This window comes from Podarcis melisellensis, assembly GCF_964234715.1.
Source record: "Podarcis melisellensis genome assembly, chromosome: 12".
NCBI lineage: Eukaryota > Metazoa > Chordata > Lepidosauria > Squamata > Lacertidae > Podarcis > Podarcis melisellensis.
In genome coordinates, this window is record NC_138544.1 from 2,501,764 (window position 1) to 2,528,828 (window position 27,065).

At 41.9% G+C, this 27,065-nt stretch overlaps 1 protein-coding gene across 6 annotated transcripts in view; it reads left to right on the plus strand.

Annotated features, from left to right (window-relative positions):
- TPK1 (thiamin pyrophosphokinase 1) overlaps nucleotides 1-27,065 on the plus strand; it is a 251,460-nt gene that overhangs the window by 36,087 nt on the left and 188,308 nt on the right. For 5 of the 6 annotated variants that reach the window (XR_014173172.1, XM_081931180.1, XM_081931184.1 and 2 more), the window contains exon 2: nucleotides 1,587-1,661. The exons of the other annotated variant lie outside the window; for it this stretch is intronic. Coding sequence is in view for 4 of the 5 variants with exons in the window: in XM_081931180.1 (XP_081787306.1) it covers nucleotides 1,587-1,661 (75 nt within the window). In the remaining variant the exon portion in view is untranslated. The remainder of the gene's footprint in view (nucleotides 1-1,586; nucleotides 1,662-27,065) is intronic. 6 annotated transcript variants of the gene reach the window in all.

The window sequence follows — 27,065 nt, forward strand, 5'->3', positions numbered from 1 at the left end:
CGTGTTTAGGCACTTGTAGGGCTGGTCTCAAAACATTCAATTGAACCAGTTCTAAGTTAAAGGTAAAGGGACCCCTGACCATTAGGTCCAGTCGCGGATGACTCTGGGGTTGCGGCGCTCATCTCGCTTTATTGGCCAGCATGACTAAGCTGCTTCTGGCGAACTAGAGCAGCGCACAGAAACGCCGTTTATCTTCCTGGCGGAGCAGTACCTATTTATCTACTTGCACCTTGATGTGCTTTTGAACTGCTAGGAGCTGGGACCGAACAACGGGAGCTCACCCCGTCACAGGGATTCGAACTGCCAACCTTCCGATCGACAAGCCCTAGGCTCTGTGGGTGTCGCCACCCATGTCCCTTGTAGTACCAGTTCTAGTGGTGTGCAATTGGCAGAGGGACCTTGTTGAACAGCACCATATAAAAGCTGTACCATCTATTTGGCTTCTAACAGTTTGATGGCTGCAGGTATATTTATTTATTTATACATACATACATACATACCTACCTGCCCATCTGGCTGGGTCTCTCCAGCCACTCTGGTGTCTGCTCCCTACTAAATGCATGTGCAATCCTGTGCACTTAAGTTGTAGTAAATCCCATTGAACCTGGTGGGACTTCTCAATAAACATGCATTGAAGTAGTGTCTTTCTTTCTTTCTTTCTTTCTTTCTTTCTTTCTTTCTTTCTTTCTTTCTTTCTTTCTTTCTTTCTTTCTTTCTTTCTTTCTCTTATGTCCTCCCTTTTCCTCCATAGAGCTCATAGTACAGTTTGCATCTCACAGCAATCCTATGAGGTAGGTTTGGCTGAGAGAAAGAGATAGTTACTTGCCCAGGGTCACTTGGTGAGCTTTCTAGCTGAGCAGGGCTTTGAACCAGAGTTCCCCCAGTGGCACAGTGTACTTGCATAGCCAATAGGTGCTGATACCTGTACTGGGTTCATCATACCCACCTACCTTTCCTTGGGGTTTGGTTTGTAGCAAGATGCCGCCATTGAAAATCTCCCACTGTGTCCTGGAACAATGCTACTTTGGGTCATTGCAAGAAATCTAAAATGGCTCACTACAGATCATTGCGCTGTTGCTTTCTCTAGATGATAGCGAACCTTCTGGTTGGGGGTAAGAGATGCCAGGGGCTACCCAGAGGGACACTTTATTGGAGGGACCTTCAAATCTGGAGACAGTCCTGTCCCCAAAGCTAAACCTGGCACCCCAGCACTGCAGCACACCACCCAATTTCCCTGTAAATCTAGTAATTTGAAAGCTCTTATCATTTACCCTTCATATAATGAACACTGGTCTTCTGCACGTTGTATTAATGGAAGTACAATGGATCCCTGTTTTAGTTTTAGACTGAATGCCAGTAGATTACTAAAATGTACCCACGAAGTTTTTTACCCTGCTTTAAAGTGAGCATAGATACTCACATACACACAAATAGATGAAACTTAAAGCAAAGTGGTCCTCTTCAAAATATATACAATAATGCTGCAGCTTTTCTAGGTTTCTGGCTGTACAGTATATTAGCTAGAAATGGGTTGTAGGAGAATACCAAGTAGTGCAGGGAATTAACAATACAATCTTTTCTTGCAGGAAACCTGCAGATCTGCCTTCTCATTCTGAACCAGCCTTTCAACAAAGGTCATTTTCATCATCTGTGGAACAGAGGTAATAATAACTTTATGCATCTCTCCACTTGCTTATACGTTGCCTGGCTTAAGGTACTTTCTGCCCACCATTTCCCATACAGCAGTTTCCATTAGCAATATCACATGTTCAGGGTCTGGTGTGAATCCAGGACCTAGACCTCACTGAGGTGGGGAATCTCTTCTCCGGGATGTATTTTTTTTCAGGGTGAAGAAGGGGTTCACGTGATGGAATGGCTCTTTATTCAAAAGAAAGGATCTGCACAGATAACATGAGGAGCATGTCAGAAAGGAGGCTCAGCTAGAGCGCTTCTCCCCATCATCTGGTTTTCCATGGTGAGGAAAGCACTCAGTTATGTGAACCTGCACTCTGAAGTGGTATCACTGTGACAAGAACTAGGCCAGAGAAATATTTCCCTTGTCGCCCTGTGTAGCAAGTGAGCTGATTATGCAAATTCGGCATTTCTTATTCCAGTGGGTTCTTTATGGACTGATAAGTTACAAATGCACTTATGTGATAAAAAGATTCTCAGGGGCTTTTGATTGCTAGTTTTGTAATAAACGATAGTGGATCAATGTTCCATTTATAATTTAGGGAATATGTGTTTCTGAAAGGTCACCAGCAAACTCTGCTGGTTTAATTACAATAGAAAAGAGAGCTTGTAATCTTTATCATCAACACCAGAAGCTGGTTCCTCCCCCAATTCCCTGTTGGAGATCTGAATGATTTGAATAAGCAATGTAGAGCTCAGAGTCTTTGGAGATATATAAGTCACGGGATGCTTGAAGCTATTTCCTCTTTCCATGTGAAAATCAATGCTTGGTAGGAATTCTTGCCTTCAAGAATTCTTACAATATTTCAGAGCTGAGCCCAGAACCTATTTCTAGCAGTCGTTTATTGAGTTTCCAATATCAGGACAAAATTGAGAGTGGGGCACAGCAGGATTTTCAGTGAGATTAAAAAAGAAGTTGGCTTGGTGCAAGATCCGTTTATCAGAGCTGTTTATGAGAGCTGTTACAGGCTGCAGACACTGCATTTACTTAAGAAGATGCCCTGTGGAACTTAGTGGGGCTTACTTTTGAGTAAATGTGGATGATCAGGAAGCATCCCATTCAAATTTTGCCTTAGCCATGAACTCACAAGGTCAGGGTTGGCTCCATTGAGATCTGCGGCTGGGAACCTGCCCTGGCTCCTTATATATCTCTATTACAGAAGCCTGGCCCTCTGAGCTGGGCGGCTGGTTTTCCCTGTCACAGACTCCCTCAGAAGGTGGTGGACTCTCCTTCCTTGGGGGTTTTCAAGCAGAGGTTGGATGGCCATCTGTCATGGATGCTTTAGCTGAGATTCCTGCATTGCAGGGGGCTGGACTAGATGAGCCTCAGGGTCCCTTCCAACTCTGTGATTCCATGATTCTTTGCATATTGAAGAATATGAGTAATATAGTGCATAACTTGGCCCAGAATGAACAAGGAATTGCAGCTCAAGACAATTCAGAAGGACAGTGTTGTTGTTTTTGTTATTACATTTCTATCCCACTTTCCTCCAAGGAGCTCTAGGGACACTTGGGGTTTTCACTCTTCCCACGTTATTCTCGCAACAGCATGGAGGTGGATCCCCTGGTGAGCTTCCTGGCTGAGGGGCTTTGGCCTCCCAGTTTCTAGTACAACACGTGATGACTCTCTTGTTAATTAGCCTCTGTTGCATTTTAATGTGGTGTTGAGGGCATAGTTACCGTAGCTCTTATTATCAGATTTTTCTGGGGGTTTGATAGGCATTTTGTAGAGTTCTCTGAAAGTGGCTGTGGTGGTGAGTTGAAAAACAAGGGACATCACTTAGATCCCAAAGAGGCTGTAATAAGTGACATGTCATCTCCATCATACGCTAACCATGGTTATGTCCGCACTTGGCCTGTTTGAGTCATATTACACACAGCAGTCTAAGGACAGGATGTTTGTTTAATTAGTCTTCTGTATTATTTTAAAATGAGGAAAAATGAATAATTAATCATTCCCTTTCTGGTGTTTTGAAGTGCTGACCCCTGCTGATCCTTAGTTCATCGCAACAATTGCAGCAGAGAATTGCTTTGAAGTGTTTGAGAAAGGGGCTAATGAATGATTGTAAGTAGAATTTTTTAAAAAGGAAGACCATTGCAGCACTTTTTATGCTAAAGTGGGACACACATCCTATGAAGGACTTGCATTGTTAAAAATGCTTTTGCTGTATGGAAGTGTTTGATAGTAGTCTGTATTCTGCTGCCAAAAAGTTTTATTGAAGATATTTGGAACATTCCGTTGAAGTGACTGCTGTTGGAGGGATATTGAGAGGCATCCGTACAAAAACTTGAGACAAATAGAGAATAGAGAAATATCAACATACCAACAACAACAATACCCTTCATCTGAGGATCACAGGGTGGTTTACAATATAAAAACACGGAAATACATAACATGTTGTTGTTTAGTCGTTTAGTGACCCCGTGGACCAAAGCACGCCAGGCACTCCTGTCTTCCACTGCCTCCCACAGTTTGGTCAAATTCATGCTGGTAGCTCCGTGAACACTATCCAACCATCTCGTCCTCTGTCGTCCCCTTCTCCTTGTGCCCTCCATCTTTCCCAACATCAGGGTCTTTTCCAGGGAGTCTTCTCTTCTCATGAGGTGGCCAAAGTATTGGAGCCTCAGCTTCAGGATCTGTCCTTCCAGTGAGCGCTCAGGGCTGATTTCCTTCAGAATGGAGAGAAATGGGTAGGTTTGATCTTCTTAATACATAACATAGAAACAAACAAATTTAGAAGGCCATAGATCAGGGGTCCTCAACCTTTTTCAGCTGTGGCCCCCTGCTGAAAAAGTTTGCTGACCCCTGCTCAAAAGTTTAAAATTTATATCAAGAACATCAAGGGGGGAATCAGAGAAGTGTTCAGTGATGCAGATGCTTCTGGACCCAAAAGCAACCCCACTTGGAGTGCATTGCAGTGATACAATACTGAGGTTACCAACGCATGACTTACAGTGGGGAAGTGATCCCTGCGCAGGAGCGGCTGCAGCTGGCATACCAGCTGAAGCTGAGGAAAGGCGCTCCTGTGCTTCAAGGGACAACAGTAGTTCATGGAGCACCACCAAACTATGTACAGTGGTACCTCGGGTTACAGATGCTTCAGGTTGCAGACGCCGCTTACCCAGAAATAGTACCTCGGGTTAAGAACTTTGCTTCAGGTTGAGAACAGAAATCGTGCAGCGGTGGCGCAGCGGCAGCAGCAGGAGGCCCCATTAGCTAAAGTGGTGCTTCAGTTTAAGAACAGTTTCAGGTTAAGAACGGACCTCCGGAACGAATTAAGTTCTTAACCCGAGGTACCACTGTACCTGCCCCTCTGAGGGAGGGCAGTCCCATCCAGGACAGGCAACTAGCCTGCCTCCCAGAGTTGAGAACCACTCACCCACTTAGAGGCAGATTTGCAAACTTTGGATTGAGCTAACCATAGTTGGCAAAAATGCTGATGCTAACTGTTAAGGTGGACAAAGGCCCACTGCTATCTATTTTACTTTTGCTAATTCTAATTCTTTAATTGCATCTTGAAGCACTTTGTTTCCATAGCCAAAATGCCTGGTGGGTCTTCTGCAGTCGCTGGAACCTACGTGAGATAGACTGCATACTCTCAGATGTTCATTTATTCCTGACCTTGAGAAAAGCACAAAATATCTGCATTGATACCACCACAGCTTGTTGTATAGTGGTTTTATCTGTATCTTTAATAGCTTTTTTGATCATGGATTGCTATTTTATGGCTTTTTTCCTATGCTGTCAACACCAGACTTTTAAGAGGTTTGATTGTTTTATAGCTTTGGTTCTAATAAATGAAGAACTTAATCACGGAATGTTTAAGTAGGCCATAATAGCTGCTACTTTATTGAGCTTATTGATTGATGTAGAACTTTTAGTTTCTATGCTGCCTCAAGGAAACCTCTCATTAGCGGCTTCTTTTTGTTTCTTTTTTACTCAAGACAGCTGACCACTGCATGTGGAAAGCCTGGTTGCACCAGACACGGTTCCTCCGGTGCTGCCGAACTGGAAAAGGAAGGTGGGACTTTCCCCTTCCTGCTTGGTTCAGCTGCTGACAGGAACACCCATAGGCAATGTAAGGTGTATTTTTGAGTATTCCAATAATATACCAAAGACTTAGCAAAGTAATAGACATGGGAGGAGGGGGAAAGAGCAATGAATGATGAGTCCAACAAAGGGGACGCCGTGGGGAAGGTTGCAGCTTGTGAAGAGAGCTTAGCCATGAGTCTGGTTTGGACAACACGCCTAGCTCAGCACGGCGTGGCAGCAGAATGGACCAGGGAAGAGCAAAGCAGCTGAGAACTCGGTTTCTAGCACCCCACATTTGCACAGTCTCACTAAGTCAAGGTTTGGCTTTGCATGTTGGACAAGCCAAGCCAGTGAGGTGAGTAGGGATGCACAGGGGTTTCCTACTGGTGCCAGCAAGACAACTGACAAGTGTGAGAGAGTCTCAGATGCATCCCAATTTCCGTAATTGGGATAATATAAGAAGCTGAACCATTGTGAGAAAGCCTAGTTCTATTCCTAAGACCTGACCAAAGTTTGGGTGGTGCTGGGGAGGCAGTAACAGCTGGGCTCTCCCACAGTTGCAGCAAGGAACCCACCCATTTTTCTGGGAGTGGCCAAGAAATAACACTCCCCTGCCACCCTTTTAAGTTTAAGAGAATTAAGTGTGCCTGCAAATTCAGTCTGGAAAAATGTGCTCCAGGTATCAGAAGTTTGAAAAATACTGATCTAGACTTTGGTATGCTAATGTCTTCAGCCCCGTTGACCTTTTCCTTGGATAGCGGGGAGCAAAAACGGCTCAGCAGGAGACATTAAATAGCTTTTTTTGGTAGTGACTTTTGTAGCAGATTCCCCCATCCCACTTTCTTCTTGAAAAACTCCAGCTTTCCAAATCTCTTTAATTTTATTGTCTTCTCTTTACCTTTGTAGAACTGAAAGAGTGAGGCTTTGCCTGTATTTTATCCAGCATTTTTATAGTACCCTGACACTCCTAGCGTTCACCTTCTGAAATCTTTCCTAGCAGAGGGAGGGGCAGGAGCTAGAGCTGGATAAAGTGTTGAACTGCGCTTGGCAATTTGGCTGACACAGTTCATCATCTCAAACATGTTCATTGCAAATCCCGCTCTCCCCACTCTGGTAATTTAAATTACAACGCATAATTAACTTGAGGAATTCACTACCACAGAAACGAGGAGATGGCAAATAATTTAGATGGTTTTAAAAAAAGGATTAGACAAGTTCATGGACGAGAGGTCTATCAACAGCTATTAGCCATAATAGCTAATTGGAACTTCCATGCATGCTCGGTGGCCACAAAACTGATTTACTTTTGAGGAAAGAAACTGAAAGTTGGGTGAGAAGAGGAATGGAATGGAGCATCCTTGATGAGAGTATGGAACAGCAATGCTCCACATTGCAACACTTCGTTGCAGGTCCTACTTATATACTTCTGAATACCAAACCTTGGGGGCATAAAGCATAGTATGACCTTCATGCCCTACTTACAAACTTCTCTAGAGACATCTGACTTGAGACTCTTGGAAATAGAATATTTGACTAGCTGAACCTTTGTTTGATTCAGTCAGGCAGGTCTTCTCTTCTTATGCAAATATAGTATGTTTTCTTTGTCCTATGGTGTTGTGTTGTATTGTGTGGTGTTGTCAAAGTTTACGAAAATGACCTATCTTTCTACATCCTTAAATCACAGTTCATATGTTGCGCCTGCAGTTTTGTTACCATTGTCAAGCTACTACTCTTTAGTTGACTTGCATATACAGATGTTCTGATCATGTGAGAAACTTTGACTAACTGACTTAATCTCATGCAAACATGTAGAACCGCAACATAAAATCATAGAATTGTCGAGTTGGAAGGGACCCTGAGGGTCATCTAGTCCAACCCCTTGGAATGCAGGAATCTCAACTAAAGCATCCATGATAGATGAACATCCAACCTCTGCTTAAACACCACCACCACCACCACCCATGGAAAGAGAGCTCGCCTCCTCCTGCGGGACTCTATTTCACTCCTGAACAACTCCTACTCTCAGAAAGTTCTCTCTGATATTTAGTTGGAATTTCATTTCTTGCAACTTGAAATCATTGATTCGTGTCCTACCCTCCATAGCAGGAGAAAACAAGCTTGTTCCCTCTTCCATGTGACAGCCTTTCAGATAAACATACCCAGCTCCTTCAACTGTTCCTCATAAGGCTTAATTTCCAGACCCTTGATTATTGTGGTCACCCTCCTCTGCACACATTCCATCTTGTGAACATCCTTCTTAAATTGTGGTGCCCAGAATTGAACACAGTATTCCAGGTGTGGTCTGACTAAGGCAGAATAGAGTGGTACTTTTACTTCCCTTGATCTGGACACTATACGTCCGTTGATAAAGCCTAGAATTGCATTAGCTTTTTTTGCTGCTGCATCACACTGTTGACCCATGCTCAGCTTGTGGTTTACTAAGACCCCAAGATCCTTTTCACATGTACTACTGGTAAGCCAGCTGTTCCCCATCTTATATTTGTGCAGCTGGTTCTTCCTGCCTGAGTGCAGAACCTTATATTTGTCCATACTGAAATTCATTTTGTTAGATTTGACCCAGTTCTCCAATCTGATTCATCTTGAATCCTGATTCAAGGCTTACCTGTATAAATTGAACATAACGTATCTTATTGATCCAGCATGGGACTAACTATTTGGGTGGCGGTAGAAAGCTTTATAGTGACAACTATCCTAAAATATACAGTTACAAACTGGGCCCCAAATTAGTCTTCAGTTGAGCCTAGTGTAGAGCCAAGTCGGTGCTGAGTAGATATGTCAGGGTGGCAGAAAAGCTTCTTTCCACAAGATCTAAAGTATCCTTTGTGCCTACTACATGACAGTCACTTGCTTACAAAAGAAGGTGAGATAAGCAGCCCTTGTATGTGCTTTCCATTTGGCATGGAAGTAGTAACAACGGGGGTTTCTGCCTTTTCCAGATCTTCTGGGGTTGCCTGTGGTAGTTCAGTTAACTGTATTTCACACTATGGTTCCTGCTGTCTCCATTAACTTGGCACTTTGCAGGAGGCATATTCATCCTTCCAGCAAAACATTTGTATGATAAAGTACCCAACTATAAAAGGGTTTTGGGGGGGGGGAGTGATATTTAACTTTTTGGAAAGTACAACAGAGCCTGTCCATATAAATATGAGGAACAAGCATTTTAAAAGCACCAGTGCAGAAAGTGGGACTGTGTATCCATTCAGATCACTGAATTTTTGTTTTCTTGTTACAGGCTCATATTTTTATTTTACAAAAATGAGGCTTATGCCACTTTCCTTGATGTAAAAAGTTCCTTCCACTGATGTTTGTTTCCTTGTAATGAGAGAAAGCGAGCTCTGCAGAGTATTTTCATAAACTACCCTCATTTATAAATATGCAAGCAGAGCAATTCGGGCTTTGGGACTGCTTGTCCTTCATCCTATCATCCAAGGGGAGCACCATGAACCTCCTTAGCAGCATGATGCCAAACTCCAACTCTCTCTCCCTGTCCCCCTCCAAAGGGGAAGGAAACTGCATTGACCCAAGAGAAATTCAAACGTGTTTTCTTTTCAGTTCCCACAAGCTGTGACATGTGGGAGCTTTGGTAGGGGAGGGGGATACACCCAAAACCAGTGTCCCCCTTCTCCATTGTTAACTATGTTAGGATAATCCAAGGAAATTGGAATTCTGAAGGCTGGTTGGGATTACTTGTGTGTCACAAATACCACTACCTTATGCAAGGAAGTAAGCAGCATTCAGTAGTAGATCTGTGACCCGTTAGTTCAGCATGAAGATCCCAGTTTAGCTGCTTGCATTTATTTCAGGACAAAAAACTAACCATAGCATCCCATCTTTCTCACTTCTGTCTGCCTTTCTCACTCATGAATCTTGTTCACCTACAACTTTTGCAAGTTGTGAACCCCCAATATTTGCATGTGAACTTTCCCCCTTCCTGTTTTGTTTCCCACAGTTCTGCTGGACTCCTACAGCACAAGCCTCAGTACTCCATATAGGGCAAAAATTCTACCTATCTTTATCTCTATGTTATGATGAACTGTATTAAACTCATGGCAAAGGCAATGTGGCCTATGTTTTTGCCTTATGTTGAACTAAACACCTTAACCATTCTGTAATGTTGCATATTTAATACTCAGTGTTGATTATGTAATATATTTAATATTTAATATATTTAATATTTCTCCCTGTATCATAAATATGTAAGAATGACATGACACAACTCCCACTGGTGGATTTATAATATCTCATCACAATCCTGAATTTGCATGATAGGGAAGCAAAAGTCAAGGCATGTTGCACCAACGGCAGTGACTATAGCATGGGAACTAGAAGGGAGAGCTGCTGAGAGGGAAGTAGTGGTAACTTAAAACAGCAGAAGTTTGAGTAAAGCATGGTTGGAGGGAAACCAAGACGAAAAGGCCAGTTTAAAACCACGATAGAAGTTTGAGTCAACAGGGACAGTAACTTTAGTGTTAATCAGTTGCCTCCAGTAAAGATTCCCAGAGTCAATTCCCAACTCTGAGAACCCATATGAAAGGTGTGGGTTCATATGTATGGGAACATATAAGCAGATTTGGTAACAGAAGGTGCTGTGCTTGCCCCCCCCCCATCCCACCCACAGACCAGCATAGTGATCCTTCTGGAATTTGTCCATGGAAGCAACTTTCCCGTCAAAATTATTTGACTTCACTGTTTTTATTTGTTTAAGGTATTGACCAAAGTCCCCAAAGTGCATTAAAGAATGATGTTTAAATCTTTCATCAAAGGGTCTTATGAATTTGTATGAAGTTGGTGTATAAAGGAACCCACATTTGTGGATTGGTAGATAAAATAATTCATTTCAAGAAGATATAAGCATCTTCATAAATCTAATATGCAAAATGCTTATATACATTTTCATGCAGTATACAAGTGTTGGAATCTGTTTTGATTCATAAACTGAAAGCTGATGCAGCGCTACCATCATGCAAAGATACAAGTGTCTCTAAAGAGAACTAGATTTCTTACTGATATGGGTCACTGAGCACTATATAAGTTTATGTTTATGCTTCATCAAAGTTTATGGATATTGGGGGGGGCAATTAGAGGCCACCTGCTTGTTGCACTGGTGTGTGAACCTGTACAGCTGTCTATTCTTCATGTTGCCTCCTTATTTTGAAGCACAGTTTGTTAAGCCAGAAATCAGGAATGGTCGCCTACCTGGTACAGAGGTGAGCAGCAGTTGCGACCTGGTGCGGTGCTTCCCCCTCCTTCAGAAGCCACGCCATGTGCCTGCCTGGTTCCCACCAATCTGTGGCAGCCTTGGGGCGGGACAGTCGTGGCGGACTTGCACTGGAGGAGGCTTCACTCTGATCTGCTCCAAGAGAACAAAAAGGAGCCAGTGCTGCTCTCGGCCCCAGAGCATCACCCACCCAGCCCACCCTCTTGTTTTCTTGCAGACTAACATTTTCTTTCCGGGCCCTCGGACATTGCTATGCCATACAATGGTTGCTGTCTTCAGGGCTGGGAAGGAATTTTCCCTACTCTGCAGGTTTAGCCTTCCCCACAGCAATTGTCACAACTTTGGCGGTTTAGGCTTTGGGAGGAATCCTTTAGTCTAACATCTGAAGAAGGGGTGGTGTGGTGACTCACCTGCTTCCTGCAGCAGTGACCACAGGGTCATGAGGGGAGTCTGTCCTCAAGCACACAGTGGAGGGGCCACAGATCTCCCCGCACCGATGCAGTGAGGGACCAGCTGTGTTTTGCATTGGTCCCATCTTCCCCAACTGACCCTGTCATGCCTCAGACCCTCAGCAGGGGGCTGAGAGGGACACGCTCCCAATGCCAAGGCTTACCTACATCTGAATTCAATAAAGTTGTGGCCAATTTAACCCAAAATATATGTTGTTGTGCCTTGTAGTTCTATAAATCATTTAATGTGTCAGCATGAATAGAAGTTATTAATATTGCAGTTATTGTATAAGGAATTATTATTATGACAGGAATGTAACTGAGACTAATAAAATTTTGGAATGCAGAAATAAAGAAAATCTTTCCTGCCTGGTTACTCAGAGATCATGGATAATCGAGCATGCATATGCAAGCCTGGCTTTCCATGCAACTCTTTCATAGATGACACCAGAATTGTCTGATCCAGCCTCCCCTCAAGTCCTGGATTGTTTGTGAATGAAATGCTTCCCAGAGCACACATTTCCATGTTTCAGTCTATTAACCAGAGGATACTATGAATGAGTTAAATAACCTCTTTGCTTATAGTCTAATTTAGTTCAACTCCCCTGCTGGGATAGCTCAGTAGACCAAGAGACTCATAATCTCTTGTGGGTTTGAGCCCTACTTTGAGCAAAAAGATTCATACATGGCAGGGGGTTGGACTAGATGATCCTTGGGATCCCTTCCAACTGTACAATTCTATGATACAATGTTATTCAAGACAATCATACTCTGTAAACATACCAAGTTGGTGGACTCCCAACATCCAACACACCAAAGTATGTAAGCAAGCAAACAAAGGATGAAAAAACAAGCAACCCAGTTGATTTTCTAAAGAAAATCCACGCACACAGACACATTTTTCAGAATACATTTTTCAAAGGAGCAACATTCTAAGAGTGCTTTTTCTATCTCTGGGGTTTCCTCTGCCAGAATCCTGTAAAATCCATGCAGTGAATAGAATTTATTTGAAGCCTAGTAGCAAAGGGCATTTGCTGAGTATTTTTTAAAAGACCATTGTGAGTTTCTGATTTTGTTTTGTGCCTTTGTAAAGTAGGACAAATGATTCTTTCTATCAAAATTGTCAATAACTAGCCTGGGACTGTTAGAAAGCAGTTGTGCTAAGAACCCCCAAAAGTCCCTGGACACCTCAAAAGCCCTTTTAGAGAGGCATCACCACAAATTCTGCTCAAGACTTTTGTAAGTCTTTTAAAAAGAAATTGAAAAGTAAGACCTTTCTAACTAAAATGAAGGCAGAGGAAGGTAGATCAGGTTTGGTACAGCCAAATTTCTATTAACATAGGACTCTTTTGACAAAAGAGAGTAAACAATAGGCCACTTTACACAGCACATTTTCACTGTAGGCCTAAATTAAGTGTATATCTAAAAATGTTAGCTGTCAGTGAAATAAAGATGAGTTGCCCCTTGTATAGGACAGCTGCATATTCCTGCATATTCCCTTCCAGCTCTGCAATTCTATTAGTATATGCCTGATGCAGAAGTCAGCCTGTGTCTCAACTAAACCACTTCAGGCTGCAAGAGCACAGAACACATTCTTATACATAGAAAACCAGTAGTTCAGTGTTCCTTTTTTTTCAGGTTGGAACCCTTCTCTCTGGTATCTATGTTTCTAAGTGCAATGATTTTAAATATTTTTAGATTTTATTTGCTCTTTTGGAGACTTAGGCTGAGCAACAAGGGTTGGGCTTGCACATTCTCATTCTTCATGGTGCTGTGGGCAGAATTGTGCGCCTTCATCTGCAGTGGGCAATGCAAGTAAAGGATGCACTAGAAACCTCATGTTCAAAAATACATCCTCTTGTGCAACCTGCATTATAACGGCTTCTGCACGTCTTTATTGAAGAAAATCGATATGTAGGAGCTTATGCCACTCCTTGTGGACTATGTCTGAGGTGCTAAAACCTTTTATTTTGACCATACCTATACAAGACTGCTCTTCTAGTAATCCATTTTTTAATTGCTATAATTTCCTATCAGAATACTTAATTTGTTGTCTGACTGGCTGATGAAATACTTAACAATGTTGCATGTCTCTTTACATGGCCTTGAGGAAGATATAGTATATGAAAACAAAATACAAAAGCTAGTTCTCCTTTTCAGAAGATGAGTGAAAAGCAGCTATATTCACCAAAAAATGAATGAGCACCATCTAAGAGAGTTAAAAGAGCTTAGTTTTGACTGGCAGTGGCGTAGCGTGGGTTGTCAGCACCCGGGGCAAGGCAAGTAATTTGCACCCCCTAACCCGTGGGTTTGCGCCCCCTAATCCGTGGATTTGCGCCCCCTAACCCTAACCCCCAGGTGTTGCGCCCGGTGCGGCCGGCCCCCCCTGCACCCCCCACGCTACGCCACTGTTGACTGGATTGCGTCTAGGATTTTTTGGTTGTAAGAAACCCCGGCTCGTGCTAGGAAATGGCTTCTCTTTCCTTATACTTCCTAAGAAAGCAACGTATTTGGCAAAGGAGTATTGGAGAAGGGCAGTTTCTCTTGAAAATAAAAGGCCATTTCAGATATCCTTGGCTAAGAAAAGAATCTGGAAAATGGTTATGTGAATTGTTGAGAGGGTGAATGAAAGAAAAGGCTTGTAAATTGTAATTCAATAAAAATTCAGAAAGCTTCTTTTGCAAAGTCGCTTTAATGCTGGCACTCTTATTAATAATACTTAATTACTCTCTTTGGCATTTACACACTGATTTTTGTTCTGCTTCCTTGATTTCATTAGTGCTTATTTGCCATAATTAAAACCCTTTGCAGAGAATTATAAGGGAAGCGAAGCAAAAGATAATATAAATGCATCTAATAATGTAGGCTTTCAACTTCTATTTTCCAGTACACAAGATTGCTTTGTTATTGTGTCATGTAGATGGCGTTAGTATACTACACTGAAGATACCGCTCATTTGTGGGACCACGTTTAATGAACGTGCTTTCACAAAAAGTGCAATTCAGATCAGAGAGTATGAGCAGGAACACCTGGGTGAGTAATGCTTGACCTGGTTCTGCAAGCAAGAATCAATGGGGTGGGAGGTTGTGTGTGTGTGTGTGTGTGTGTGTGTGTGTGTGTGTGAGAGAGAGAGAGAGAGAGAGAGAGAGAGAGAGAGAGAGAGAGAGAGATATTTAATGGGGATATGAAGTCTGGAGTATTGAATCTCATATTCGATAATGCTTTATGTCAGATGAAATCTATGTAAAAACTTCGACATAGTGGGAAGATCTGAGCTCCACCCCTTTTGTGTGTGTTTGTGTTCTTTTCTTGTTACTTCATCACTTAACATGGTTGGCGATTTTGTCTTTAAGACAGCAGAACTTTTTTTTCAATTTCTATATTGATAAAATTCAGCATTATAGCTAAGCAACACTTAAGGGGGTGGAAGTTACTTTTCTTTTTATCAGACTGCGCCTGATGTGTAAGAGATCTGTGATCTACGGAAACGTATTTCAACAGCCCTATAGATTTAATGTAATATAATATAATGTAATGTAATATATTTGAGGTGCTGTAGAGTAGAGTGGCTCTATTCAAGTTCTCAGGTTTTCATTCTCCTCAAAACTGATGCATATTTTTTTTAATTCATGATTCCAAGGGCACATAATGTAGCCACTATTCTGAAGCAAAGTAGGTTTAGGACTGGGAAGTCAATGCAAGCCACATCGCATTCCATCAGGAAAGAAAGGTGGGATTAGTATATGAAAATAGGTAAAATAAAAACAAGCCACCCAGTTCTGTTGTGGTTCTGCCTGCTGTGGATCCAGTTCTCTGGAACACCAGACCAAAAATGGGTAGCACACTTCTTGAGCACTAATTGTATCAGGGGCTGCTAACTTATTTTCCTGGCCAAACCTCCCACACACTGCAATCTAGGGGTGGACATGGCCAAAATGGGTGCACTGAGTCTGGCACACATATCTCCACAGTACATGCATCCTCCACACACATAAAGCACATGCACATCACAGGTGCAAACCACACCCCACACATTCCTGTTATCTGCTTCCGATTCATACCATTGAAGGTGGCAGTGTGCCATAAGCCGGCAGGACACTGAGGAAGGAGAAGAGAGAGGATCCCAGTGAGGAGGGTAGCCGCAACTGGGACATACTGGGACAAGCTGGAGATGGGGAAGGCGGGTGGGGGACTTAGGAGGTACTCATGGGACATCAGGAGATGTTGCAGGAGCAGCTGACAGTTCAGAGGAGCCAGGGGAGGGGGGCATCACCAGAACCAGAGATGTCCCTGTCTCTGTGGGCATGGTGGGCTCTGAGGTGCTGGGAAGAGTGGGAAGTGCACTCCAGGAGGCTGAGGCAGGCAAGGGAACACAGCCCAGATTGCTAGTGGACCAGGTGGAGATCATGGGGCTCTTCAGGTCTGGGAGGAGGTTGTGGCCACTCAGAGGGATTTGGCTTAGGGCAGGTGAGGATCCCATGCGTTGTCAAGTGGAGAGCCACAGATGGTCAGCTGGAGCAAACTCAGGTGCATCAATCAGTATGCTTTTTATTATGCTTTTAGCATTGATGTTCTGTAATGTGTTTTTAGCATTATAAACCGCCCTGGAGTCATCGTCTTCTTCTTCTTCTCATTATTTACAGGTGAAACTCGGAAAATTAGAATATCATGGAAAAGTTCTTTTATTTCAGTAATTCAACTTAAAAGGTGAAACTAATATATGAGATAGACTCATGACATGCAAAGCAAGATATGTCAAGCCTTTATTTGTTACAGTTGTGATGATCATGGCATACAGCTGATGAAAACCCCAAATTAACAATCTCAGAAAATTAGAATATTAAATGAAATCAGCAAGACAAGGATTGCAAATAGACCAATATTGAAGTAGAAGCATGCATATGTACTCAGTGATTGGTTTGGGCCCCTTTTGCATCAATTACTGCCTCAATGTGGCGTGGCATGAATGCTATCAGCCTGTGGCACTGCTGAGGTGTTATGGAAGACCAGGAAGCTTCAATAGCAGCCTTCAGCTCTTCTGCATTGCTTGGTCTCATGTCTCTCATCTGTCTCTTGGCACTTGGCAATGCCCCATAGATTCTCTATGGGGTTCAGGTCAGGCGATATTTTTGGCCAATCAAGCACAGTAATCCCATGGGCATTGAACCAGGTTTTGGTACTTTTGGCACTGTGGGCAGGTGACAGAGTCGTGCTGGAAAATGAAATCAGCATCCGCATAAAGCTCGTCTGCGGAAGGAAGCATGAAGTGCTCCAAAATCTCTTGGTAGACGGCTGGCTGTGTTGACCCTGGACTTATTGAAGCCCAGTGGACCAACACCAGCTGATGTCAGGGCTCCCCAGATCAACACAGACTGTGGAAACTTCACACTGGACTTCAAGCATCTGGCATTGTGTGCCTCCCCATTCTTCCTCCAGACTCTGGGCCCTTGGTTTCCAAATGAGATGCAAAAGCTGCTCTCATCAGAAAAGAGATTTGGGGAGCCATGTCTTTACTTTTGTGGTTTTTACTTACCTATTGTTTTCATTTATTATACAGAGAAAGTTTATGGAGTCTCTTGGGTATCCTCACATATAGGAACTACAGTAATAATCAGACATGCATACATCTGTGCATCCAATTGCAGATGATGCCTCTTTCAGTAGTGTGAGCAGATGTTGTTTCTGCAATGGGGTGATCCAGCTTCTGTAAGAGTTTGGTCCCCGATAGTGCTCCTCACACAAACACCAACAGAAAGTACATTGGATAGAGACATACAATCTGGTTTTAAGATAATTGTCCAGGCCAGCTCAGTTGTAGTTGTAAATTGAATCTATCAGATTTCTACAGCATATCTAATTTAGATTAATGGAAATGTGAATAATGAAAGAATATGTAATTCAACATTTAGCGCAATACTATTTTTTCTCTAAAATAACAATTGATCCACAATTATTCTTAAGTTATTAAAATAAGTTTGTGTCCAAACACACTAGTTCCTGACATGTTGTAAATGAATACCATTTATAAATTAATTTATTGTAATTGACAGTGTATTTCTTTGTGTAGCTAATTTTATTAACCTAGAATTACAATGATAAAGTTGGAAACAAAGTTGGGTGGAGAGAAAAAGCTGGTAGCTCTAGTTGGAAGGCAGCACCAGGAAAAGGGAATGCGCTGCTAGTCCTCAGCAAAATGAAATGAAAGTTCACAGGAGGATTTCCAAGGTGCTTCTTAATGAGCAGAATCCATGAGGCTGCCTCACCTCACAGCTTTTCAGAGTTGTGCATTAATCACTTAATAAGGCGTGTTCCGTAGTGCTTTAGCAAACCACTCTGAGACATTGACAGTTCCTGATTAATTATATTTTAGTAGTGAGAACGCTACATCAGTCGCTAGGTTGCAGCAGGTGTTCCAGCTCACAGAACCCCTGATGGCTTGTGGGTAGGGGCTGCCTTGGGTCTAACTGGGAACAAAAACTGGAATATTGTAAGGGGCAGCAGGGCCTTGCAGGGGACCAGCGGAGGCTGGCAGGGTTGTGGCAAACACAGGCTGTGTCCAATTTACCCTTTATTCCAGCTCCAGTGTGCTTCCACTCCTGGTGTTCGAAGCTGAGTACACACGGTGTTAGCCACAGTCTATATGTATCCCATAGTTTCTTGAGAAATGCTCCTGTTTCCCTCAAAATGAGCTTCTGTCCAATATGAAAAGTTGCTCTGTTGTTAAGCCGATGTGCGTACATCTGAGGCAGCCGTTGAGCATGTGAAGATAACAGCTTCATGGAACAGGATTGGGGGGGGGCAGCATCACAGGCATGGAAGAACAAATCTTGCAATGCACATTGGGTGAAGACATCCACTCTCGGGTTTGTACATTAATGTAAAAATGCAACTTGAAACATACTGGGTGGGGGCGTTTTAAACCAGTAGCTCAGTCGGTAGAGCAGGAGACCTTTAATCTCTGGGTTTGAGCTCCATGTTGGCGCTGCAGGGGGTTTGATCCTCATGTTCCTTTCCACATCTACAATTATATGATGCTGTTAATCTGTACGTAGTCTCAATGATGCTGGCATCCCATTGGTATCTTGTATTTTTGCTTCAAATGAATTTTACATTTCTGTGAACCTTTTAAGCCTGGGAGGCTTCAAATGTTTTAATAATAAAACTGAATAAAATAAGTGCAAGTAGTGTAGCTATGTAGTGTTCTGTTAATTAGAACCAATTAAGCCAAATAAAATCCCAGTTTTGCATTTTTATCTACGTATGTGAAAGCATTTTATGCACTTTATCTAAAATGCTTGGAAACTCTTTAGTTTCAGTGGCATAAGACAATTTGAGCTGTCTGCGTCCTCACAGAGCCTTAGAAGCAAAATAACAAAATCCACCGTAATAATAACTGTGAACCAAAGAAAGAAAAACAGGAAAATCAGTAGCTCATCTATACAAGCCCATTCTTCTGTATCAGTGAAACATTAGTAATTCAACAGGCCCAACATTTGGAGTCCACCTGCAGCTGAGGAGGCTTCACATTATAGACTAAAAAGGAAAGACAGTGGAGACCAACTCAGGTCTGGCCAGAGTCTCATTTGTGGTGCCTTCACGCAACACGTGCCCTGAGAGGAGCTGGTGAAATAGATTTTGTTGGGCTTTCTCGTGTTCTGTTATTTAGGAGTGGTGAAACTGACATTTGCTCGGGGCTTTTCGTCTCTCAAATTTATGTTACTGTTATATTTATTACGGTTATCAATGTGTACAAATGTTTAGTTTTGTACCACTGTGTTGGATATTGTGTAATTGAATGGCTGCTTTCTTTCTTTATTGTTTTAACCAAAGGCAAATCTTCTTTCCCCGCCTCCTGCTCTTGTCCTAACAATAAATGTCATTAATCCTTTATTTATTATCTCTTTTGGAACAGCATGTTCAGAAAGCATATCCACTTGTTGATACACATTCCTCTTGAAATTCATGTACTGTATACAATATCTTTATGGGCTTTGTACCATTCTATAAATACTTTCTGCATGGATTCCCATCATATCTTCCTTTATCTCCATCTTTGTTATAGTCCTTCTTAATGGCTATAGCTGATTGATGTCAAAGTTCACCGTCTTTTCATTATCTTTATGCAGATATTCCGTAAATGCTTTTCTACAATATTTTCTCTTCCTTTGCTGTATTTCTCCCTTCCTGGTTAGAAGTAGACTGTCTTCATTAATATGAATTTTGTACAGTTTTTTCAGAAAAAGGAAATCCAAGACACACTGGGGCAATGTTGTGTTTATGGAGGATTTTTTGTGGGGCCATTTTAAATATGTCCACACACACACAAATCAATGTCCACACACACAAAAATGAATAGTTCACTTACCTCCATATACCAGTTTTGGTATATAGAGGGGGGAGGGGGACCTGGCATCTCCCAGGATTTTTGGAGATGATGTAAATAGGCGGGGGCCAGATCTACCCGCTCTTGCACTTTGATCCAGAGACATCTGTCTCTAGATTTGCAGCTGCTTCCTTCCTGTAGTTTCTTGCTCTTTAGTAGGTTTCTGGAGTACCACCTCAGTTTCCTGTGCATCAATGAAGCTGTTACCCCCAGTGCCAGGTTTCTTTTGTCATTCATATTGTTTTGTTCTTCCCCCTCAAGATCTAGTTTGAAGTTCTCCTGATTCTCAAGACTCTTGACAAACACATTCTTGCCAACTGCTGTGAGGTGCAGCCCATCTCTTGCCAGAAGTCCTGCCTCAAGGAAGCAGAGACCATGATCCAGGAAGCCAAATCCTTCCTGACGACGACACCTGCACAGCCAGTGGTTTATCTCTCTCTTCTTGAGCCGTGATCTTCAATAGGAAGGAGGGTTGAAAAGACTACCTGTGTCCCAAGTCTCTTCAGCTCCCTGTCCAGTGTCTCATAGTCCCTTGCTATGTGTGGCAGTATTATTTGTACCCTCATGAATCAGAAAGAAGGGGTGTTCAGTGGTCTTTATAAGACTTGGCAACTTCTCCATCGCTTCGTGAATCTTTGCACCCAGAAGACTTCATACCTCCCAGGACATCCTGTTTCCTCTGCACACTACTGCCTCTGTTCCCCTCAGTAGGGAGTCCCCTACCACCACCCCATGTCTCCTCCTCTGGGGAGTAGCAGGAATCATTCAATGGGCTGTGCCTTCCAAGGATGCTTTGAGTGTTCTGATGTCTGCTTCTGTTTTTCCGAAGTCTTCCCCTCTTGTTTATTGGAGCTTATTTTGATATTGTTGGGATAAGTTACAAAGGCCTGAAACTTAAGGTTTGAGTACTTCCTCCTCCTTCCTACCAGCTTCTCATCTCTAGGCTGCAATTCTCTTTCTCTAATGTCATCTCTACTGAAGGTAGCAAGTAAGTTGTTATATCAGTTTGCTATTTCTTTTCAGGGTGAATCATGTTGATAGGTGTGTGAGTGATCAGGGGCAGAGGCAAAATTACTGCAAGCTGGTTTCTTTATAAAATTTGGTAATAACTTTCAGTCCTTCTATTTTAGATAAAGTAATAGCGCACACACATACACAAACTGTATGTATGTTTACCTTTCTAAAAATTTCCTGCCCAAAGTTTGTGTGTATTTCCTTAGGCTTGGTGTTTCTGCTTTTGGAATAATTCAGAGATAATTGTTACTAGAAGTCAGGGGCTCCTTGCTTTGGGTGTGTTGTTTTTTGTTTAAATGACTAGAAAATATTTTTTACAATGCACATAGTATTTCAAAATATAACCAATTATTACATAAACTAATAACAGAAGCCCTCTTTTATGTTTCTTTTGGTGCTAAGAGCTGCATATATTATATATGATGTTGTTAGGAGAAAGAGAGCTTATGTTTTTCAATGGGGAAAAATATTATTACTGTTCACGAGTTTCAGAATTCCTGTATTCATTGTAAGCTAAGGCATTTCCACATGTTCAACGTGATGGTGATGTCGATTGGTACTTGCTTCCCTTTCTCCTTAATTTTTACCAATTTGTATAAAACATTATTAACTGATGATCTTAGAAAGATAAGTCATCACAGCTGATTTTAAAAAGAGGTTACATTTTTGTTCTTACTGGATTATTTTTGTTTATTTTAACTGCATTGGGGAGTATTCTTTATTTGCATAGTAATATAATCTTTTTGAATATCTTTCTATTATACATTAGCAGGAATATAGGTAAACTAACATAAGATTCTCCATTCAGCAAAACTGTAATCTTTTTCAAATTGCACAGTTTTCGCTAAAGCAATGCAGCAGTGGCAATCAATATTGTTTCCTTGCTTCCAGTGTAAATTTACACAAAATACAAGGCAGTTTCATCTTACATTTAAGCAAGTTGCTAATCTTAAATATATATTAAAACTTAATCGTGTTTTTCTTCTGAAGACCTCTGCAGAGTTTATTTGCAAGCAATTTTATTTTGGACACAGTAATATATGAAGCAATAAGCACTTATGAGCGTGAATTGAAGTCTAGGTGGAAGTATAGAGATAGGAAAAATAACGTTAATGTCCTTGAGAGGACCAATCTTCCTGTATAACAATGAGTTACAGTAAGCCTGCAACGTTTGTGCACATTCAGCTTTATGCACGTGGCGAACAAGGGGTGGTGGAAAGGGGACAGGGTTCTTGGGAAAATGACTTTGGCAATCCCACCTGCCACTGAAACAAGTGTGTTTTGATTATACAGTATTTTGGCTTTCAACGCTGTCCCTGGAACGTAACCTCCACATAAGTTTCAGGCTTACTGTGTTGGCCATTGGTTGAGTGGATCAGCTCAAGTTAGCAGGATGGACATTTGACTGTATGTGGAGGATCCACAAAAATGGAAGGCTAGTCAATCTATAATCCTTGATGATCTCCCAGAAACCAAGGAGCTGATCAGTATTTGGGGGGTTGGGCTGAAGGTCTGTTATTTAGACCTGATGTTCACTACCACCTCCTAGCATGGTAGCAGCTGAAGGAACTACACCAACATAGTCCTGTGAGGGGCAACTGTGGGTGCCTTGAGCTTTGGTGCAACCTTGCAAACAACCAAGTTCAGCACACACCAGTGCTTGTGTATACTGGCATCTCTCACGTGACCACCTTCATGTTAGCAGTATGCCCTCAGCACACGCAGCAGTGACTATCAATATTGTTTCCTTGCTCTGCTGGTGGTCATGAAATTTGCCTCTCAGTGAGGACTTCTAGTTTCCTTAAATGACAAAGTGTTGATGAAGAGCTAATCTTTTTGACTTGCCCATGAATAATGAGGGGATCTTTGTATATCGCATCTGGAAAGATGATCATGTAGACTATAGTGGTACCTTGGGTTACATACGCTTCAGGTTACAGACTCCGCTAAGCCAGAAATAGTACCTCGGGTTAAGAAATTTGCTTCAGGATGAGAACAGAAATTGCGTGGCGGCAGTGGGAGGCCCCATTAACTAAAGTGGTGCTTCAGGTTAAGAACAGTTTCAGGTTAAGAATGGACCTCTGGAACGAATTAAGTACTTAACCCGAGTTACCACTATATATTTGTAGAAATGGGTAGAATTCAGAAATTTCTGTAAATAAAAGTGGACAAGCCTGCAGAAGTGAAAAAACCTCCTGAGATTTGTTGTTTGTATGGGTCAGGCTTACAACCCTAAATAAAAAACCTCAGAAAGAATATTGAATAGCTATGACTATATGGAAGGAACAATTATTTAGAAATTGTGAAAGAGTATCCCTCTGGAGTCTGCCACTGGTGGTGCCTTGAACATAGCTTCTGACTGAGGCATAATATTCAGTAGTGCTGTGATTCAATTCAGGAGGCAGAAAAGGCTGCTGGTCTCACGATCCTCATGCAGGAAAGACTGTTCCACCCTAGAAATGCTCAGGAATGCAATTCCCAGCTTAGGAAGGGCACTGCGCTGCAGCTTTTGCGACTTCCTCCACGGTCAAATGGTAATGGGGAAGGCTTGGGAAGGGGGGGGGAGCTGGCAGAGGAGAGGGGGTCAGGGAAATCCTGTTTCCAGCCTGAGCAAAGCCAGAAAACATCTGGGCCATCCTAGAAAGGGACGAGATATTTCAAATGGCAGAAATTCCCATTCTTGAACTTCCATTCAGCTAAATGAATGCACTAAGCAGAATTGTTCAGAAACCTATTTTGAAGTCTGCTGTGCACTGGGAAGCTTCTTGGGGGGGGCAGCCCCCTTTCTCCACCCCGGTACGTGTTCACTGTTCAGCTTTCATTCAAAAAGGTAACTGTAGCCTTTTCACTCTGCCATTTAAAGCAGGGATAACTAGCTTAAGCCCTTTTTAAAAAATCATTAATTTTTTGAATGTATTTATATCCTGTATCTTTTGCCCAAAAGGATCCCTATGCATTTTCCATAAAATGCAAAGATCAGTAAAAACAACAGCAAGAGGTGCTCTGCAAGTGCAGCGGCAGTTAAACAACATAAACATTAGTAAAAAAGCGGAATAATTAAAATACCTAAAATGTCCAGGCAAATAAAATAAAATAATGATGATTTTTTAGCATGCTAGAAGATGAGGACATAACAGCCACGCAGTGTCAGGCCAAAGGCATATATAGTCCAGAATCCTGTTCTCAGCAGCCAAGATACCTGACTCTGCCCCAGGTGAGCATCCCTGCAGAGTTTCTGGTCACTGTTCACCTCACCTCACCTCTGAAGGTGGCAAGGACCTGAAGGCTGCACAGTCTCAGATAGTGCAATCCTCTGCCTTTTCCCTCAGAGGTAAATCCCACTCCAATTCCATGGACCTTATTCTTGTGTAACTGTACAGCATTACACTGTATATAGATCTTAGTATTTGGGAAGGTTCATATTAGGCTTTTGGGATTTATTTTCTCGGTGTTTTTTCATCTCTCTTCCCCCCACCCACCCCTGGACCCCTCAAAACAAAATTTCTGGTCATGGGCCCAATATTTGATACATTTGTCAGTAAAGATAGTGTGTATTAGGAATAGATGGCGAACCTGTGGCCATACAGCTCTTATCATCCTTTCCCACTGGCTCTGCTAGCTGGGGCTGATAGGAGTCCAACACTGTATTTCCCATCCCTGATTTATTGTGATAGACCGATTATTTTATCCGTCCCTATGCTGGTTAAAGGAAGAAGGAATGGGGAATCTCTGGTCCTTAAAGCATTGTTGGAGTACAATGGTCATCCTAGTTGGGGTTGATGGAAATTGTAGTCCAGCAACCTCTGGAGACAGGAGGTTGCCCATCCCTGCTGTAGACCAGTGTTTCCCAACCTTGTGCCTCCAGCTGTTTTTGGACTACAATTCCCATCATCCCTTGCCACTGGTCTTGCTAGTCAGGGATGATGGGAGTTGTAGTTCAAAAACAGCTGGAGGCACAAGGTTGGGAAACACTGCTGTAGACCATCCTGGCTGGGACACTCTCAGAACCCCCCCTAGTCCTGCTGGTCATGAGGCCACCCCAGAGACCAAGATGGTGGCCTTGGCTTCCAGATAGGCTGGCTTCTTTCATTCTGTGCAATCGGTGGCAGTGCTGTCTGTCTGTCTGCTTTTGGAGTTAAATATGGTTCTTATTCCATGAACCTGCGTGCCTCATTCTGTGTTTTTTCTAACCCCCTAATTCTAATTACTTCTTCTAATATTAATTAAAATTCAGAGGTCTTTGAGGACCCCAAAGGAAATGTAGAGTGCAGTTTTGTGTGATTGTGAATGCTTTCTTTTAAACTTTCCTAGTAGCTTTGTCCTTCATTCTCTGATTAATTTTTTCATTAGTTAATGCTGACTCGGCTACATCTGCACTATGTTCACTGTTGCTGTTTATGGGAAGCAGAGTTACAGCTGCCATAAATATAGAGCTTGCAGGAGGAGGAAGTGGTTGTGGAATAAACAATTTATTTTCATGTGTTTGGGATTACCACATAACTCACAAGTGTCAGAGGAAAGTGGAGTTTAATGGTCATCCTTAGCACATTAAAAGCAGATAGAATTGTGTACTGAGACTCTCTTTGTGTGGTTATTATGCTAATGCCACCTTTAATTTAGAATTATGATGAAGTATCATCTCTTTATTACTCTGACTTAAATAATCAGATAGGAGTTTTACAAAAAATATTTGCATGAAATAATATGAGGATAATTATAAGCTGAGGTGAAATCAGGCATGAATTGAATGCTCAACATCTGCTTTTTATTGCCTTAACGGGAATAGGATTGTTTACAGTGAGATAGTGATCTTATATGCTAGTTAGGAGTTTGCTCTAATCTTGAGGTTGGTTCGCATGCAATATTGATGGCCTAGTTCTCACAAAGCGCAGGTGAGACCCTTTTTTCAACTCTTGTCATTTCACACTGCAGGAAGAAGCACCTGTGATTAAATTCCTCCCGTCCATCCGAAAAGCCTCCCTGCATACTTAAAATTAGAGTCGGCTAGGCTGGCATCTAGCTTTTTATGTGTGTAGATTATTGATTAATTGGACATGGAATAAAAGGCAAATTACGCCCTTCTTTCTTTTCTACCTTCTCCCTCTTTGTGGCAGGTTTAAAGACACAGTTGAAAGAAACAAAAGAATTCATTTCTAAAACAGTAATACATATTGCTTGATGTCAAGATTATTAATATAAAATATTTTTGCATAATCAACTCCCATCGCAATAGTATGTTTTAAAAACAATCAAACATGAACTTGCTATAGAAGTTCAATTTTTATTAAAGGTATACTGCAACAGTGATCAAGGTATATAATCTAAGATAATAACTAAATTAGAAAAATATGATAAATATAAAAGTAATAAAAGAAATTAGTTCTGACCTCTGCGCAGTTTAGTTTAGATATTTGTTTAGCAAAGTATGATTGAACATACTCCTTTTGGATGGCAAACTGCAACAGAGTTGAAATAAGAAAAAAATAAATCCTTCTAGTTCAGCTTTTCTGGTCCAGCATCCATAAAGTGTTTTCCATTTTTTGCATGCATAGCAAGGATGTTCTATGTATAATGATTTTTGTAACATATTATTACAACATAATATTAGTGAAATTTATTTACAAAGAAGAATAAAGAAAGAAATACAGGGACAAGGTAAGTAGATATAGTGAAACGAAACTCTTAAGTCTAACTTGTGATTCACCTCATCAGACTCTAGCCTTCTTCTCCTGAGCTGCTCTACAAATTCACCATTGTACCATAAGAAAAACGAGTAACCAAGAAGCAAGTGCTACCATGTTTAAGATACCTGAGGCAAAAGCAGGAGAACAACTAGCACTCAGCTAAAATACAACTTTATGGCTTTGTTTCAATGCCCTTTCCCACCATTTGGCATGCATTGCCAAATAAGAGCTTGGTTCAGATTTGTGCAAGGCCATGACGCTCTTTCATTGAATTTGGATCAGCTGCTACCTCTCAGTCCAATGTACCTCACAAGTAGGGCTGGGCGATACCTGGTTTTCAACATCATGATATATCACCAGTTAAACATTGTGATATACTGATATATCATAATGACTGAAATAAGGATGGAGCTATGTAGAGGCATTGGCTGGTTTCACGGTTTTTCCTGCATCCTGATTTTTGCCAGCGTCTGCTCTTTCTTGTGATTCACTGGCCCCTTCATGAGGCAGGGGGGAACTGAGCCAGCAGAGTTAACAGGAGCTGCAGGAATCAAGAGAAACATTGGCTGGC